The sequence below is a fragment of the Molothrus aeneus genome, chromosome 30 (assembly GCF_037042795.1).
Source record: "Molothrus aeneus isolate 106 chromosome 30, BPBGC_Maene_1.0, whole genome shotgun sequence".
Lineage (NCBI taxonomy): Eukaryota > Metazoa > Chordata > Aves > Passeriformes > Icteridae > Molothrus > Molothrus aeneus.
In genome coordinates, this window is record NC_089675.1 from 1355242 (window position 1) to 1372182 (window position 16941).

At 58.0% G+C, this 16941-nt stretch overlaps 2 protein-coding genes across 2 annotated transcripts; both read right to left on the reverse strand.

Annotated features, from left to right (window-relative positions):
• Positions 1-245: 245 nt before the first annotated feature.
• On the reverse strand, positions 246-9635 carry RAB5B (RAB5B, member RAS oncogene family). The gene is made up of 6 exons (XM_066567585.1): positions 9581-9635; positions 6896-7088; positions 5978-6129; positions 3957-4079; positions 2826-2919; positions 246-1360 (listed from the first exon to the last, which is right to left on the reverse strand). The coding sequence occupies exons 2-6, from the start codon at positions 7056-7058 to the stop codon at positions 1245-1247; spliced, it is 648 nt and encodes a 215-aa protein (XP_066423682.1). The 5' UTR covers positions 7059-7088; positions 9581-9635; the 3' UTR covers positions 246-1244.
• A 909-nt stretch (positions 9636-10544) lies between these two features.
• CDK2 (cyclin dependent kinase 2) lies at positions 10545-16073 on the reverse strand. The gene is made up of 7 exons (XM_066567586.1): positions 15945-16073; positions 15793-15870; positions 14874-14994; positions 14086-14256; positions 13508-13609; positions 12275-12478; positions 10545-11390 (listed from the first exon to the last, which is right to left on the reverse strand). Exons 1-7 carry the CDS (start codon positions 16058-16060, stop codon positions 11286-11288), a joined length of 897 nt encoding a protein of 298 aa, XP_066423683.1. The 5' UTR covers positions 16061-16073; the 3' UTR covers positions 10545-11285.
• Positions 16074-16941: the final 868 nt, after the last annotated feature.

Sequence of the window (16941 nt, forward strand, 5' to 3'; positions counted from 1 at the left end):
ATCCAGGAGGGATCTGGTGGAGTTGGGCAGGAGCTGGTGGAGCCATGAAGGTTCTGGTGGATCCAGGAGGGACCTGGAGGATCCAGGAGGGATCCGGTGCTGAGGGGGAGCCTTGGAAGCTTCAAAAATGCTGGGAGAGCTCGGGGAGAGCCCCAGGGTGGAGATGGAGCTGGGATCCGGGCTGGGATCCGGGCTGGGATCCTGTGGATCCCTCAGCTGCTCCAGCACCAGCTGTGGCCCTGCGGGCTGGATCTGGGTTCAGTCCTGGTGGATCCCGGCTGGATCAGGGCTGGATCCTGGCTGTGATCCTGGGCTGGATCCTGGGCTGGATCTGGGCTGGATCCTGGCTGTGATCCTGGGCTGGATCCTGGGCTGGATCCTGGCTGTGATCCTGGGCTGGATCCTGGGCTGGATCCTGGGCTGGATCCTGGGCTGGATCCTGGCTGTGATCCCGGCTGGATCTGGGCTGGATCCCAGCGGATCCCTCAGCTGCTGCAGCACCAGCCCCAGCCCTGTGAGCTGCATCTGGGTTCAATCCTGGCTGCGATCCTGGGTCGATCCCAGTGGATTCTGGCTGGGTTTGGGCTGGATCCTGGCTGTGATCCCAGCTCTGATCCCAGTGGATCCTGGCAGATCCCGTGGATCCCTCAGTTGCTGCAGCACTGGTCACATCCCTGTGGGCTGGATCTGGGTTCAGTCCTGGCTGGATTTGGGCTGGATCCCATCTCTGAACCCCCGTGGATCCCAGTAGATCCTGTGGATCCCTCAGTTACTGCAGCACTGCCCGCGGCCCTGTGAGCTGGATCTGGGTTCAGTCCTGGTGGGTCCTGGTTGGATTTGGGCTGGATCCCAGCTCTGACCCCAGCGGATCCCAATGGATCCCTCAGTTGCTGCAGCTGCAGGCTGGATCTGGGTTCAGTCCTGGTTGTGATCCCAGCTGGATTTGGGCTGGATCCCATCTCTGACCCCAGTGGATCCCGGTGGATCCTTCAGTTGCTGCAGCACTGCCCTGATCTGGGCGCTGGATCTGGGTTCAGTCCTGGCTGGATTTGGGCTGGATCCCATCTCTGACCCCAGTGGATCCCAGCGGATCCCAGCAGATCCCAGTGGATCCCTCCGTTGCTGCAGCCCTGCCCGTGGCCCTGTGGGCTGGATCTGGGTTCAGTCCTGGCTGGATTTGAGCTGGATCTGGGTTCAATCCCGTCTCTGAACCCCAGCGGATCCCAGCGGATCCCATGGATCCCTCAGTTGCTGCAGCACTGCCCGCGGCCCTGCGGGCTCTGCTCGCTCAGGTCCACGCCCCGGCCCCGGCCCCCGGCCCCGCTCGTGCTCTGCGGCTCCGTCTTTGGCAGCTTCTTGGCTGGAACGGGGAACTCGGGGTCACTTGGGGTGGTTCGGGGTGTTTTGGGATGGTTTGGGATCATTTGGGATTGTTTGGGATCATTCGGGATGGTTTAGGATGGTTTGGGGTGGTTTGGGATGGTTTGGGATCATTTGGGGTGGTTTGGGATCATTCGGGATGGTTTAGGATGGTTTGGGATGGTTTGGGATCATTGTGGATGGTTTGGGATCATTGTGGATGGTTTAGGTTGGTTTGGGGTGATTTGGGGTGGTTTGGGATCATTTGGGGATGGTTTAGGTTGGTTTGGGATCATTTGGGATCATTCGGGATGGTTTAGGTTGGTTTGGGGTGGTTTGGGGTGGTTTGGGGTGGTTTGGGATCATTGTGGATGGTTTAGGTTGGTTTGGGGTGATTTGGGGTGGTTTGGGGTGGTTTGGGATGGTTTGGGATCATTTGGGGTGGTTTGGGATCATTTGGGATGGTTTAGGATGGTTTGGGGTGGTTTGGGATCATTGTGGATGGTTTAGGTTGGTTTGGGGTGATTTGGGGTGGTTTGGGGTGGTTTGGGATGGTTTAGGTTGGTTTGGGGTGATTTGGGGTGGTTTGGGATGGTTTGGGATCATTGTGGATGGTTTGGGATCATTGGGGATGGTTTAGGTTGGTTTGGGATCATTTGGGGATGGTTTAGGTTGGTTTGGGATCATTTGGGGATGGTTTAGGTTGGTTTGGGATCATTTGGGGTGGTTTAGAATGGTTTGGGATCATTGTGGATGGTTTGGGATCATTGGGGATGGTTTAGGTTGGTTTGGGGTGATTTGGGATGGTTTAGAATGGTTTGGGATGGTTTTGAGTTATTTGGGATGGTTTAGGATGGTTTGGGGACCATTTGGGATTATTTAAGGTGATTTGGGGTGGTTCAGAATGATTTGAGGTTATTTAAGGTGATTTGGGATGGTTTCGGGTTATTTGGAATGGTTTGGGGTAATTTGGGATTGTTTAGGATCATTTGGGATGGTTTAGGATGGTTTGGGATGGTTCTGGATGATTTGGGTTGGAAATGGGGCATCCTCAGAACCCCAAAACCCCTCAGACCCCCAACCCCCCCTGGAACCCATCCTCAAATCCTCCTGAAACCCCTCAGAACCCCCAAAAAAACCCCACAAAACTCCTCTGAAACAGCCCCAAAACCCCTCAGGACCCCTCTGGGACCCCACTGGGATCCCCCAAACCCCTCAGGACCCCCCCAAAACCCCTCAGGACCCCTCTGGGATCCCCCAAACCCCTCAGGACCCCCCCAAAACCCCTCAGGACCCCCCTGAGCCATCCCCAAAACTCCTCTGAGATACTCCCAAAACCCCCTCAAAACTCCACTGAAACAGCCCCAAAACCCCTCAGGACCCCCCCAAAACCCCTCAGGACCCCCCTGGGATCCCCCAAACCCCTCAGGACCCCCCCAAGCCCCTCAGGACGCCCCCAGGCTCACCAATGGCCAGGAAGAGGTCGTTGACATTCATGGCTGTCTTGGCCGAGGTCTCCATGAAGAGCAGGCTGTTGTCATCAGCGTAGGCCTGGGCTTCCTGCAGGGGAAAAACTCATCCAAAAACCCCAAAATTTCCCCCAAAAAACCCCCAAAGATTCCCCAAAACACTCCCAGAAATTCCTGAAGAACAATCCCAGAAATTCCCCCCCAAAAAACTCCCAAGAAAAAAAACCAAAAATTCCCCCCAAAAAACTCCACGCGTTCCCAAAAAATTCCACCAGAAACTCCCAAAATCTACCCAGAAATTCCCAAAATTCCCCAAAATCCCCCATACCTTGTACTCCATCCAAAAATTTGCAAAAAAATTCCCCAAATCCTCCAAAAAAATCCCAAAATCCACCCCCAAAAAGTCCCCCTAAATCCCCCCAAAATTCCCAAATAAGTCCCTCCCAAAAAATTTTTTAAAATTCCCAAAATTTCCTCAAAAAAATTCCAAAATCCCCCCAAAAATTCCCTAAAATTCTCCAAAACCCTCATACCTTGTACACCACCATCTAAAAATTCACAAAAAATCCCCAAATAATTCCCAACATCTCCCAAAAAAATCCCCCGAAAATTCCCCAAAAAATTCCCCCCAAAAATCTCCAAATTCCCCCTAAAAAACTCCCAAAATTTAAAAAAAAATTCCCAAAATCTCCCCAAAAAATCCCCCCAAAATCCCCCAAATAAATTCCCAAATCCCCCCAAAATTTAAAAAAATCTGAAAATTCCCCAAAATTCCCCAAATCCCCCAAAAATTCCCCAAAATTCCCCAAAGAAATTCCAAAACCCCCCAAAATTAAAGAAAAATCTGAAAATTCCCCAAACATTCCCCAAATTCCCCAAAAATTCCCAAAATCCCCCAAAAATTCTCCCCCGAAATCCCCCTAAAAAATGAAAAAATAAAAATCCCCAAATCCCCTAAAAATTTCCAAAACCCCCCTAAAAAATCCTCAAAAAAATCCGCAAAAAATCCCAAAATCCCTCAAAAAATCCCAAAAAAAACCCCCAAAAAATCCCAAAATCCCCCAAAAAATCCCCCAAAATTCCCAAAAAATCCCCCAAAATTCCCAAAATTCCCCAAATCCCCCATACCTCGTACTCCACCATCCTCTTGCTGGCCAGGTCAGCCTTGTTGCCGGCCAGGGCGATGACGATGCTGGGGCTGGCCTGGCGCTGCAGCTCCTTCACCCAGCCCCGGGCACGGGCAAAGGTCTCCTGAGGGGGGAGAATGGAGCTGAGACCCCTCCCCAAATACACTGAGACCCCTCCTCAAATAGTCTGAGATCCCTGAGACCCCTCCTCAAAATCCTCAGAGCCCTGAGATCCCCAGACCCCCCTGCAGCTCCTTCACCCAGCCCCGGGCACGGGCAAACGTCTCCTGAGGGGGGAGAATGGAGCTGAGACCCCTCCTCAAATACCCTGAGACCCTTCCTCAGATATCCTGAGACCCCTCCTCAAATCCCCCTGAGATCCCCAGACCCCCCTGCAGCTCCTTCACCCAGCCCTGGGCACGGGCAAAGGTCTCCTGAGGGGGGAGAATGGAGCTGAGACCCCTCCCCAAATACACTGAGACCCCTCCTCAAATAGTCTGAGATCCCTGAGACCCCTCCTCAAAAATCCCCAGAGCCCTGAGATCCCCAGACCCCCCTGCAGCTCCTTCACCCAGCCCCGGGCAAAGGTCTCCTGAGGGGGGGGACTGGAGCTGAGACCCCTCCCCAAATACCCTGAGACCCCTCCTCAAACAGTCTGAGATCCCTGAGACCCCTCCTCAAATAGTCTGAGATCCCTGAGACCCCTCCTCAAACCCCCTGAGATCCCCAGACCCCCCTGCACTCCTTCACCCAGCCCCGGGCACGGGCAAACGTCTCCTGAGGGGGGAGAATGGAGCTGAGACCCCTCCTCAAATACCCTGAGACCCTTCCTCAGATATCCTGAGACCCCTCCTCAAATCCCCCTGAGATCCCCAGACCCCCCTGCAGCTCCTTCACCCAGCCCTGGGCACGGGCAAACGTCTCCTGAGGGGGGAGAATGGAGCTGAGACCCCTCCCCAAATACACTGAGACCCCTCCTCAAATAGTCTGAGATCCCTGAGACCCCTCCTCAAAATCCTCAGAGCCCTGAGATCCCCAGACCCCCCTGCAGCTCCTTCACCCAGCCCCGGGCACGGGCAAACGTCTCCTGAGGGGGGAGAATGGAGCTGAGACCCCTCCTCAAATACCCTGAGACCCTTCCTCAGATATCCTGAGACCCCTCCTCAAATCCCCCTGAGATCCCCAGACCCCCCTGCAGCTCCTTCACCCAGCCCTGGGCACGGGCAAACGTCTCCTGAGGGGGGAGAATGGAGCTGAGACCCCTCCCCAAATACACTGAGACCCCTCCTCAAATAGTCTGAGATCCCTGAGACCCCTCCTCAAAATCCTCAGAGCCCTGAGATCCCCAGACCCCCCTGCAGCTCCTTCACCCAGCCCCGGGCACGGGCAAACGTCTCCTGAGGGGGGGGACTGGAGCTGAGACCCCTCCCCAAATACCCTGAGACCCCTCCTCAAACAGTCTGAGATCCCTGAGACCCCTCCTCAAATAGTCTGAGATCCCTGAGACCCCTCCTCAAACCCCCTGAGATCCCCAGACCCCCCTGCACTCCTTCACCCAGCCCCGGGCACGGGCAAAGGTCTCCTGAGGGGGGTGAGAATGGAGCTGAGACCCCTCCTCAAATATCCTGGGACCCCTCCTCAAATCCCCTAAGCTTCCTCAGAACCCTGAGACCCCCAAAACTCCCCCAAAATCCCCCCCAGACCTGGTTGGTGATGTCTTAGACCACGATGGCAGCCTGGGCCCGCTGGTAGTGCCCCCTGAGACCACCCCCCAAAACCTCCTCAAATCCCCCCCCAAAATGCCCCCAAATCCCCTCAGGACCCCCTGAAATCCCCTCAGGACCCCCCCAAATCCCCTCAGGACCCCCCAGACCTGGTTGGTGATGTCTTAGACCACGATGGCAGCCTGGGCCCGCTGGTAGTGCCCCCTGAGACCACCCCCCAAAACCCACCCAGATCCCCCCCATATCCCCTCAGGACCCCCTGAAATCCCCTCAGGACCCCCCCAAATCCCCCCCAGACCTGGTTGGTGATGTCGTAGACCACGATGGCAGCCTGGGCCCCCCGGTAGTACATGGGGGCCAGGCTGTGGTAGCGCTCCTGCCCCGCCGTGTCCCAGATCTCAAACTTCACCGTGGTGTCGTCCAGACAGACGGACTGCGTCAGGAACGCCGCTGGGGACAGGGACAGTGCCACCACAGGGTCACCAGAGTGCCACCACAGGGTCACCAACCCAGCCAGGGACAGCTCAGAGTGTCACCAACCCAGCCAGGGACCCCTCACTGCACCCCAAACCCAGCCAGACAGACGGACTGCGTCAGGAACGCCACTGGGGACAGGGACAGGGTCACCACAGTGCCACCATAGTGCCACCACAGTGTCACCAACCTGGCCACAGACAGCTCAGAGTGCCCCTAGCCTGCCAAATGACACCTCAGGGTGTCCCCAAAGCCACCGAGGGACACCTCAGGCTGGCACAAAACCTTTCCAGGGACACCTCAGAGTGTCCCACACCCTTCCAAAATGCTCTCCATGCACCCCAAATCCCACCTGGGATCACCCCAAATCCCACCCAGGCCAGCCCCAGATCCCTGTGGGATCACCCCAAATCCCTGTGGGATCACCCAGACCCTTTTTGGGATGCCCCAGACCCTTTTGGGATCCCTGATCCCAGCTCACCACCGATGGTGCTCTCCTGGTACTCGTGGAACTGGGCCTCAACAAATCCCTTCCTGCACCCCAAATCCCACCCCAAATCCCATTTAGGATCCCCCAGACCCTTTTGGGGTCCCGGCTCACCGCCGATGGTGCTCTCCTGGTACTCGTGGAACTGGCCCTTGGCAAAGCCCCCCCTGCACCCCAAATCCCACCTGGAATCACCCCAAATCCCACCCCAAATCCCTTTGGGATCCCCCAGACCCTTTAGGGGTCCCGGCTCACCGCCGATGGTGCTCTCCTGGTACTCGTGGAACTGGCCCTTGACGAAGCGCAGCACCAGGCTGGATTTGCCCACGGCCGACTCTCCCAGTAGCACCAGTTTGAACTGGCAGATCTTACTGGGCTGCGAGTGCCCGTTGGGCCGCTGGGCCCCGCGGGCGGCCATGGCCGGGCTGGGCGCGACGGCACCGCGGTCCTGGGGATGGACACACGGCGTGGCACGGGGTCAGAACGGCGGGGTGGGGCCAGAACGTGGGGGAACACAACTGGGATGGGGCCAGAACGTGGGGGAACACAACTGGGATGGGGTCAGAACGTGGGGGAACACAACTGGGATGGGGCCAGAACGTGGGGGAACACAACTGGGATGGGGTCAGAACAGCGGGATGGGGCCAGAACGTGGGGGAACACAACTGGGATAACCCTACTGGGATGGGATAACACAACTGGGATGGGGTCAGAACAGCGGGATGGGGTCAGAACGTGGGATAACAAAACTGGGATGGGGCCAGAACGTGGGGGAACACAATTGGGATGACCTAACTGAGACAACCCTACTGGATAACCCTAATGGGATAACACAACTGGGATGGGATAACACAACTGGGATGGGGTCAGAACAGCGGGGTGGGGCCAGAACGTGGGGGAACACAAGTGGGATGGGGCAGAATGTGGGGTAACACAAGTGGGAGGGGGCCAGAACGTGGGGTAACCCAACTGGGATGGGATAACCCAACTGGGATGGGATAACCCAACTGGGATGGGGTCAGAATGTGAGATAACCCTACTGGGATAACCCAAGTGGGATAACCCAACTGGGATGGGGTCAGCACATGGGATAACCCAACTGGGATGGGGTCAGAATGTGGGATAACCCAACTGGGATAACCCAACTGGGATGGGATAACCCTACTGGGATGGGGTCAGAATGTGGGATAACCCAACTGGGATAACCCAACTGGGATAACCCAACTGGGATGGGATAACCCCAACTGGGATGGGGTCAGAATGTGGGATAACCCAACTGAGATAACCCAACTGAGATAACCCAACTGGGATGGGGTCAGAATATGAGATAACCCTACTGGGATGACCCAAGTGGGATGGGGTCACCCAAGTGGGATAACCCATCTGGGATAACCCATCTGGGATAACCCATCTGGGATAACCCATCTGGGATGGGGTCAGAACACTGGGACAGGCTGGGCGCGATGGAACTGCAGTCCTGGGGACAGAGGGGGTGGGATGGGGTCAGAATGTGGGATAACCCTACTGTGATAACCCTACTGGGATGGGGTCAGCACATGGGATAACCCCAACTGGGACGGGATCACCCTACTGGGATCACCCTACTGGGATGGGATCGACCCAGCTGGGATCACCCCACTGGGATAACCCAACTGGGATGGGGGTCAGCACATGGGATAACCTCAACTGGGATGGGATCAACCCAGCTGGGATAACCCTACTGGGATGGGGTCAACCTGACTGGGATGGGGTCAGAACGTGGGATCACCCTATTGGGATGGGATCACCCTACTGGGATAACCCAAGTGGGATGGGATAACCCTACTGGGATAACTGAACTGGGACGGGGTCAACCCAACTGGGATGGGGTCAGAATGTGGGATAACTCAGCGGGGATGGGGTCAGAACACTGGGATGGGAAGGGATGAGCAATGGGATAACCCAGCTGGGATGGGGTCAGAACACCGGAATCGACCCTCTGGGATGGGATCAACTCAACTGGGATGGGGTCAGAACATGGGATAACCAAACTGGGATAGGATCAGCCCCTGGCATGGGACAGGCTGGCCACTCAGGGGATCCCAAACTCTGGGGGAGCCTCAGTTCTGAAGGATCCCAAATTCTGAGCAACTCCAAATTCTGGGGGATCCCAAATATCTGAGCAATTCCAAATTCCAGGGAACCCCAAATGCTGAGCGATCCCAAATTCCAGGGAATCCCAAACTCTGGATGAGCCTCAGTTCTGGGGGATCCCAAATCCTGGGGATCCCCAGCTCCGGGCAGGGATCAGAATCCTCCATAACGAGAGAGAGAAACACCCCCAGAATGGGAAAGAGAAGGGGAAAACCCCCAAAACTGTGAGGAACACGTTCCCAAAATAGGGATAAACCCCAATAATGGAGAGTGAGGCAGGAAAAAAAAACAAAACGGGGGAAAACCCCAATAATGGGGAGAAGACAGGGAAAACACCCCCAAAACAGGGGGAAAACCCCAATAATGGGGAGGGAACAGAATAAAAACACCCAAAACAGGACGAAAATCTCACTAATGGGGAGGGGACAAAAAATAAAAAAACCAAAACAGGAGAAAAACCCCAATAATGGGGAGTGGGCCAAAAACCCTCCCCAAAATGGGGGCTCCCCTTCACAACGAAGCAACGCCGCTCACGTCCACCCCAACGCGGCCAAGCCCCGATCCCTTCGAAGGATCCCAGCCCGGAACCCGCCGGTTCGAGGCAGTCGCGGCCCCCCAGGCCCGGAGCCCCCTCCCCAGATCGCCACCGGGGGGGGTCCCGCCCTCCCCTCGGCGCCCTCAGCGGGCCGGACCCGGCCCGGCGCGGTTCCTCCCGGTTCCCTTCGGTGCTCGGGCGCTGTCGGTGCCCGGTGCAGCCCCCGAATCGCCCCCGGTCCCACCGGGACCCCCCGCTCGCCCCTCCGGTACCTTCGGGCCCTCCCGGCGCGGCCCCGAGCGCACAAACAGCGGCTCCGCCAAGCCCTCACGGAGGGGGCGGGACTAATCAAGGCGTGGACCAATCAGCGAAGAGCCCGCCTTTGCGCTGCGCCAATGGAAATCGAGGAGGGCACCGCCCCACAGAGCTCCACCAATAGGTAGACGAGAAGGGGTGATGGTCAGCAGAGCGGCCAATAAAGAGAAGAGAAAGCGTGGCCAATAGGGAGGAGGGTAGGCGGTGAGGAGGCGGGGCTTGTGCTGAGTGACATAGAAAGCGACCAATGGAGAGCGGAGACGCGCGGGAGGGCGGAGCGAACAACAAATAAGGTGACCGGAGGGGGCGGAGCCCCGCGGCTGCATCACCCAATGAGAAGTCGGGCGGAGCTGAAACCTTGCCCAATCAGAGAAGACGCCGGGTGTGATTGACATCGGGGACAGCCGGAAACGCTCATGCGGAGGGCGTGGCTTGGATGGACCAATCAGAACGCTCCGATGGTGCGATGGGCGTGACCATAAATGGGGCGTGGCCTAAAGGTCAGGGGGCGTAGCCTGAGATTCCCCTCAGGGGAGTTGGGGACAATTTGGGGGCATTTGGGGACATTTTTTGGGGTTTGGGGACACTTGGGGAGGTTTGGAGACATTTTCGGGGCCTTTGGGAGGGATTTTTTGACATTTCGGGGGAATTTAGGGACATTTCGGGGGGATTTTAGGCACATTTTTGGGGGGGGGTTGAGGTGACAGGCCACCCCTAGAGGTGACAAGGCCACCCTGACCCCGCTCCCCCCAAATTAAAGAAAACAACAACAACCAAAAGAATTTTTATTACAAATTTTTGCCAAAAAATTACCAAAAAAAATTTCGGCTCCAAAAGCCGCGAACGGGGACAAGAGGGGGGGGCAGGGGACAAAGGGACATCGAGGGGTGGCATTGGGGGAGGGGGGGGAGGGGACAGCTTGTAAGTGCCACAGAACTGGGGGGGGGGGGGAGGTGGCCTTGGGGACGTTTTGTGGACAATTTTGGGGATTTTGGGGTCTTTTGGGGACATTTAGGGGATGTTTGGGGGGACATTTGGGGGTCTTTTGAGGAGATTTGGGGACATTTTGAGGGGTCCTGGGGACATAAGGAGGAGTCTCAGGGGCATTTTGGGGCTTTTTTGGATCCTTTTTGGGCCATTTCGGAGTTTTTTGGGTTACTTTAGGGACATTTGAGGGATTTTGGGGACACTTGGGGGAGTTGGGGACAATTGGAGGAATTTAAGGGACATTTTGGGTCATTTTAGGGCCATTTTGGGGGGGATTTGGGGTCATTTAGGGGACATTTAGGGCCATTTTTGGGGATTTGGGGCATATAGGGCGTTTTAGGTTCGTTTTTGGGGGGATTTGGGGCAAGTCTGGGGTCATTTAGGGCCGTTTTGGGGATTTGGGGCCATTTCCAGGCCATTTCTGGTGGTTTCGGCTCCGTTTTGGGGGATTTGGGGTCATTTTTGGGGCCGTTTTGGAGGTTTGCGGGCAGTTTTGGGGGATTTGGGAACGTTTTGGGGATTCAGGGCTGTTTTGAGGAGTTTTGGGGTCATTTTTGAGGATTTGGGGCCATTTTTGGCGCCATTTTGGGGCCATTTTGGGGGATTTGGGGCCATTTAGGGGGATTTGGGGATAATTTAGGGGATATTTTGGGGGATTTGGGGCCGTTTTTGGGGTCAGAGGCGCAGGTGGGGCACGGCTCTGGTGACGTCCCTGAAGAAGGGGTGGCCCAGGGCGGCCTTGGCCGAGATTCGCTTGTTGGGGTCGTAGTGCAGCATTTGCTGGGGAGAAAAATGGGGAAATTGGGAAAAAATGGGGGAAAATGAGAAAAAATGGGGGGGGAATGGGGAAAAATGAGGGGAAAATGAGGAAAAAATGGGAGAAAAGGGGGGAAAAGGGGAGGGAAAATGAGGAAGAATGGGAGAAAAGGGGAAAAATGGGGGAAATGGGGAAAAAGGCAGGGAAAAAGGGAAAATTGGGAGAAATCAGGGAAAATTGGGGGAAAATCAGGAAAAATTTGGAAAAAACAGGAAAATCAAGGAAAAGTGGGGCAAATCAAAGCAAAACTGGAAAAATCAGGGAAAATTGGGGAAAATCAAGGAAAAAGTGGAAAAATCAGGGAAAATTGGGGGAAATCAAGGAAAAATTGAGGAAAATCAGGGAAAATTGGGGAAAATCCAGGAAAAATTGGGGAAAATCAAGGAAAAGTGGGGAAAATCAGGGGAAAAGTGGGGAAAATCAAGGAATAATTGGGGAAAAATCAGGGAAAATTGGGGAAAATCAAGGAAAAGGGGGAAAATCAGGGAAAAGTGGGGAAAATCAGGGAAAAGTGGGGAAAATCAGGGAAAAAGTGGAAAAATCAGGGAAAATTGGGGAAATTCCAAGAGAATTTGGGAAAATCAAAGAAAAATTGGAAAGATCAGGGAAAAGTGGGGAAAATCAAGGAAAAATTGAGGAAAATCAGGGAAAGTGGGGAAAATCAAGGAGAATTGGGGAAAATCAAAGAAAAAGTGGAAAAATCACAGAAAAATTGGAAAAATCAGGGAAAAATTGGGGAAAATCAAGGAAAAAGTGGGGAAAATCAAGGAAAATTTGGGGAAAATCCAGGAAAACTTGGGGAAAAGGTGTGACAATTCAGGAGGAAGTGTCCCCTGTGTCCCCTCACCGCCAGGAGCTTGCGTCCCTCGTCGTCCAGCGGTGGCAGAACCTTGGCCAGGTCCTGGCGGGCCCAGCGGGGGAAGGTGGCCTTGTAGTCGGGCAGGGCCGACACCCCCGGCCAGGCGGCCTCGTCCGGGGTGCCCAGGGTGCGGAAAATGCGGAACAGCTGATCGATCTCGGAATCGCCAGGGAACAGGGCACGGCGAGTGATCTACGGGGACATTGGGGACATTGGGGACATTGGGGACAATGGGGACAATGGGAACAGCTGATCGATCTTGGAATCGCCAGGGAATAGGGCACGGCGAGTGATCTGTGGGGACATTGGGGACATTGGGGACATTGGGGACATTGGGGACAATGGGAACAGCTGATCGATCTCGGAATCGCCGGGGAATAGGGCACGGCGAGTGATCTGTGGGGTGACAGGGACATTGGGGACACTGGGGACATCACGGGGTCACAGGGACATTGGGGACATCACAGGGACATTGGGGACGATGGGAACAGCTGATCGATCTCGGAGTCACCGGGTGATCTACAGAGTGCCAGGGACATCAGGGACAGTGGGGACACCACAGGGACATCCCAGGGGACACCCACAGGGGATGCAGGGCTTGATCTCAGAGGGGACACAGAGGGACACCCCAAGGGACACCTGAGCCCCCCCCAAAGCCACCCCCGGGGTGTTGGGGACATCCCGGACACCCCCAGGGGACCCTGGTGCCACCCTGGGGGGCTCCGGTACCACCCTGGGGTCCCCAGGCCCGTCCTGTCCCCTCCCCCACCCCGGGCTTTGTCCCCTCCCCCACCCCGTGAGCCCCTCGTGACCCCCCCCGGGCGTTGTGGCCACCCCGGGTGACGTGGGGGGGTCACATGGTGTCCCCTCCCCCCCCAGCCCCCACAATGTCCCTTTGTTCCCACGGTGACGTCACCGCGGGGTCACCCCCGGGGGGTGGGGACAGCCTGGACAGCCCCAGTGTCACCTTAGAGGGGGTTTGGGCATCCTGGGGGTCCCCAGTGTCACCTTGGGGGGGGTTGGGGACATCAGTGTCACCCCCAGTGTCACCTGAGGGGGGTCTGGGGACACCCAGGACACCCCTGAGTGTCCCCCATGTCCCCTCGGTGTCCCCAAATGCCACCCACCATCTTGGCGAAGATGCAGCCCAGGCTCTGTCACACCCAGTGCAGTGTCCCCAGTGTCCCCAAATGTCCCCAAATGTCCCCAAATGTCCCTCACCATCTCGGCGAAGATGCAGCCCAGGCTCCAGATGTCCACGGCTGTGCTGTAATATTTGCAGCCCAGCAGGATCTCGGGGGCGCGGTACCACAGGGTCACCACCTGGGGACAATGGGGACATCATCAGGGACATCGCCAACATCACCATCAACATCACCATCAACATCCCTAAGGTACCACAGCGTCACCACCTGGGGACATTGGGGACATCAGGGACAGGACAACCCTAAAGGGCTTCTGAGCCCCCCAATCCCCCCCAAACCCCATATGGGGATCCTCAATCTCCCCCAAACCCCACAACTCGTGTGTGTAGGTTCACACAGGGATCCTGAAGGGCTTCTGAGCCCCCCAAATCCCCTGAAATCCCCCCCAGATCCCCCAAAATCCCCCCCAAATCCCACATAGGGACCCCAAATCCCCACCTCGTGTGTGTAGGTCCTGACAGGCACCCCAAAGGCCCGGGCCAGCCCAAAGTCAGCCAGTTTGATGGAGCCCCCAAACCCCTGAAATCCCCCCCAAATCCCCTGAAATCCCCCCCAAACCCCATAAGGGAACCCCAAATCCCCCCCAATCCCCACCTCGTGTGTGTAGGTCCTGACAGGCACCCCAAAGGCCCGGGCCAGCCCAAAGTCAGCCAGTTTGATGGAGCCCTCGGCGTTGATGAGGAGGTTCTGAGGCTTCAGGTCCCGGTGCAGGACACGGTGGGCGTGGCAGAAGGCCAGGCCCTGCAGCAGCTGGAACAGGTAACTCTGGGGACATTGGGGACAGCGTTGGGGACATCGAGGTGACACCCCTGAGTGGCCCAAGGGACCCCCAGGATGGGTGTTAGAACACCAGGCCCTGCAGCAGATGGGACAGGTAACTCTGGGGACATTGGGGACATCGTTGGGGACAGCAGGGTCACAGCCCTGAGTGGCCCAGGGGACCCCCAGGATGGGTTTGGGGTTAAATGGCAGAAGGCCAGGCCTTGCAGAAGATGGGACAGGCGACTCTGGGGACATTGGGGACATTGGGGTCAGTTCCATAAGAAACCCCTGAGCGAGCCCTGAGTGACCCAGGGGACCCCCAGGATGGGTTTGGGCTTTTGGGGTCCCCCAATGTCCCCTCAGGTGTTTTAGGGTCCCTCCATGAGTTTTAGGGACCTCCAGGTGTTTTAGGGACCTCCAGGTGTTTTAGGGTCCCCAATCAATGTCCCTCTCCAGGTTTTAGGGTCCTCCCAGGTGTTTTAGGGTCCCAGTCCCAGGTTTTAGGGTCCCCCCAGTGTCCCCCAGGTGTTTTAGGGTCCCTCTCCCAGGTTTTAGGGTCCCCCAGGTGCTTTAGGGTCCCTCTCCCAGGTTTTAGGGTCCCCTCAAGGGGGGAGCCCCACCTTGATGAGCGGCAGCGCGATCCCGCTGAGGGACGAGGAGTCCATGAACTTCTTCAGGTCCTGGTGCAGGAACTCGAACACCAGGTACAGCTTGTTCTCCGTGTGGATGACATCCAGGAGCCTGGGGGGACATGGGGACAGCTTGGGGACACGGGGACAGCTTGGGGACATGGCCTGGGACACACAGACAGCCACAGGACAGAGGGACAGGGACACAGGGACAGGAACTCGAACACCAGGTACAGCTTGTTCTCCGTGTGGATGACATCCAGGAGCCTGGGGGGACATGGGGACAGCTTGGGGACAGCCATGGGACACCTTGGGGACACAGCCTGGGACACACGGACAGCCATGGGACAGAAGGACAGGGACATGGGGACACCCATGGGGACAGGGACACAGGAACTCGAACACCAGGTACAGCTTGTTCTCCGTGTGGATGACATCCAGGAGCCTGGGGGGACACAGGGACAGCTTGGGGACACGGGGACAGCTTGGGGACATGGGGACAGCTTGGGGACACGGCCTGGGACACACGGACAGCCATGGGACAGAAGGACAGGGACACAGGGACATGGGAAGGCCACAGGGCCTGGCACGGCCACAGCACACCCTGGGGACACCCCTGGTCATGGGGGCTCCCCACAACCCCCCAAAACCCTCCTGGGGACCCTTCCTTGGGGACATCTCCCCCCCAGAGCCCCCCAAAACACCCTCAGGACATTACTGGGGACCCCTCCTCAGTGACATCTCCTCCCCTGAACCCCCAAAGCCCTCAGGACACTCCTGGGGACCCCTCCTCGGTGACATCTCCCCCCAAAGCCCCCCAGGACCCCCCAAAACACCCTCAGGACATTCCTGGGGACCCCTCCTCGGTGACATCTCCCCCCAAACCGCCCCTCGAAGCCCCCAGACCCACTTGACGATGTTGGGGTGGTTGAGCTCCTTGAGCAGCGAGATCTCCCTGATGGCCGTGCTGGGGACACCCTCGGTCTCCCTGCGGTGACAAAGGCACGGGGGGGTCAGTGAGCCTTGGGGACCCCCCCGGGACCCCCGGGGACCCCCACTCACGTGTCCAGGCGGATCTTCTTGAGGGCCACCACCTCTCCTGTCACCTTGTTGCGGGCCTTGTAGACCACGCCGTAGGTGCCCTCGCCGATCTTCTCCACCTTCTGGAAGTTCTCCATGGGCGGGGGGGACACCGGGGGGGACCCCCGGAATTGGGGGGGGGTGGGGGACACCGGGGGGACCCCCGGGATGGTGGGGACACCGCGGGGACACCGGGGGGACACCGGGAATGGGGATAAGGGGGGGTTCTGGGGGGTTCTGGGGTGGTTTCGGTGGCCCGGGGGTGTCCCCAGGGGTGGCCCTGGAATTAGGGGGGTGGTCCCAAGGTGGGGGGAGGGGCTTCGGGGGGTCCCGGTGGTGGCACGGGGGTGACACGGGGGCGTCCCCGGGGGGCTCTGGGGGTGTCCCGGGGCCGGGGATGTCCCGGAGGGGTTCCGGGGGTGTCCCCGGGGGGGTTCCGGGGGTCCCGGCGGGGATATCCGGGATGGGGGAGGGGCTCCGGGGGTGTCCCCGGGCCCGGGGGGGTCCCTGGGCGGGTTCTGGGGGTCCCTGGGTGTCCCCGGGGGTCCCTGGGGGGGGTCCCTGGGGGTCCCGAGCGCCGCCGCCTCCCCCCCGCTCCCGCCAAAGCCGCGGCGGCCCCGCCCGCGCCGCTTCCCGCCTTGCCGCCGGCCACGCCCCCCGCGCCGCCGGCCATTGGCTGAGCGCGGAGTGACGTCACCGGAGACGCGGGAGATCCCTTAAAGAGATAGTGACACTACCGGGAACCGGCAACGGGGGTGGCATCGGGACACCGGGGACCGGGACAGGGGACAGGGACAGGGGACAGGGACCGGGACAGAGGATTGGAATTGGGACACCGGGGACAGGGACCGGAACCGGGGATTGGGATCGGGACAATGGGGACAGGGACACGGGATTGGAACAGGGACAGGGACAGGGACCGGAACCGGGGATTGGGATCGGGACAGGGACCGGAACCGGGACCAGGGAGTGGGATCGG

Bases quoted from the DNA above. Each gene is read 5' to 3' on its own strand.
- CDK2 (XM_066567586.1), bottom strand. From the start codon at position 16,060: ATGGAGAACTTCCAGAAGGTGGAGAAGATCGGCGAGGGCACCTACGGC. The intron at 15,871-15,944 runs GTGAGTGGGGGT...TTGTCACCGCAG, and splicing joins AAGAAGATCCGCCTGGACAC to GGAGACCGAGGGTGTCCCCA. The intron at 13,610-14,085 runs GTGGGGATTGGG...CATTGTCCCCAG, and splicing joins TCAGGACCTACACACACGAG to GTGGTGACCCTGTGGTACCG.
- RAB5B (XM_066567585.1), bottom strand. From the start codon at position 7,058: ATGGCCGCCCGCGGGGCCCAGCGGCCCAACGGGCACTCGCAGCCCAGT. The intron at 4,080-5,977 runs GTCTGGGGGGGA...CTCCCCCCTCAG, and splicing joins TCTACGACATCACCAACCAG to GAGACCTTTGCCCGTGCCCG. The intron at 2,920-3,956 runs GTATGGGGGATT...TTTCCCCTGCAG, and splicing joins AGAGGATGGTGGAGTACGAG to GAAGCCCAGGCCTACGCTGA.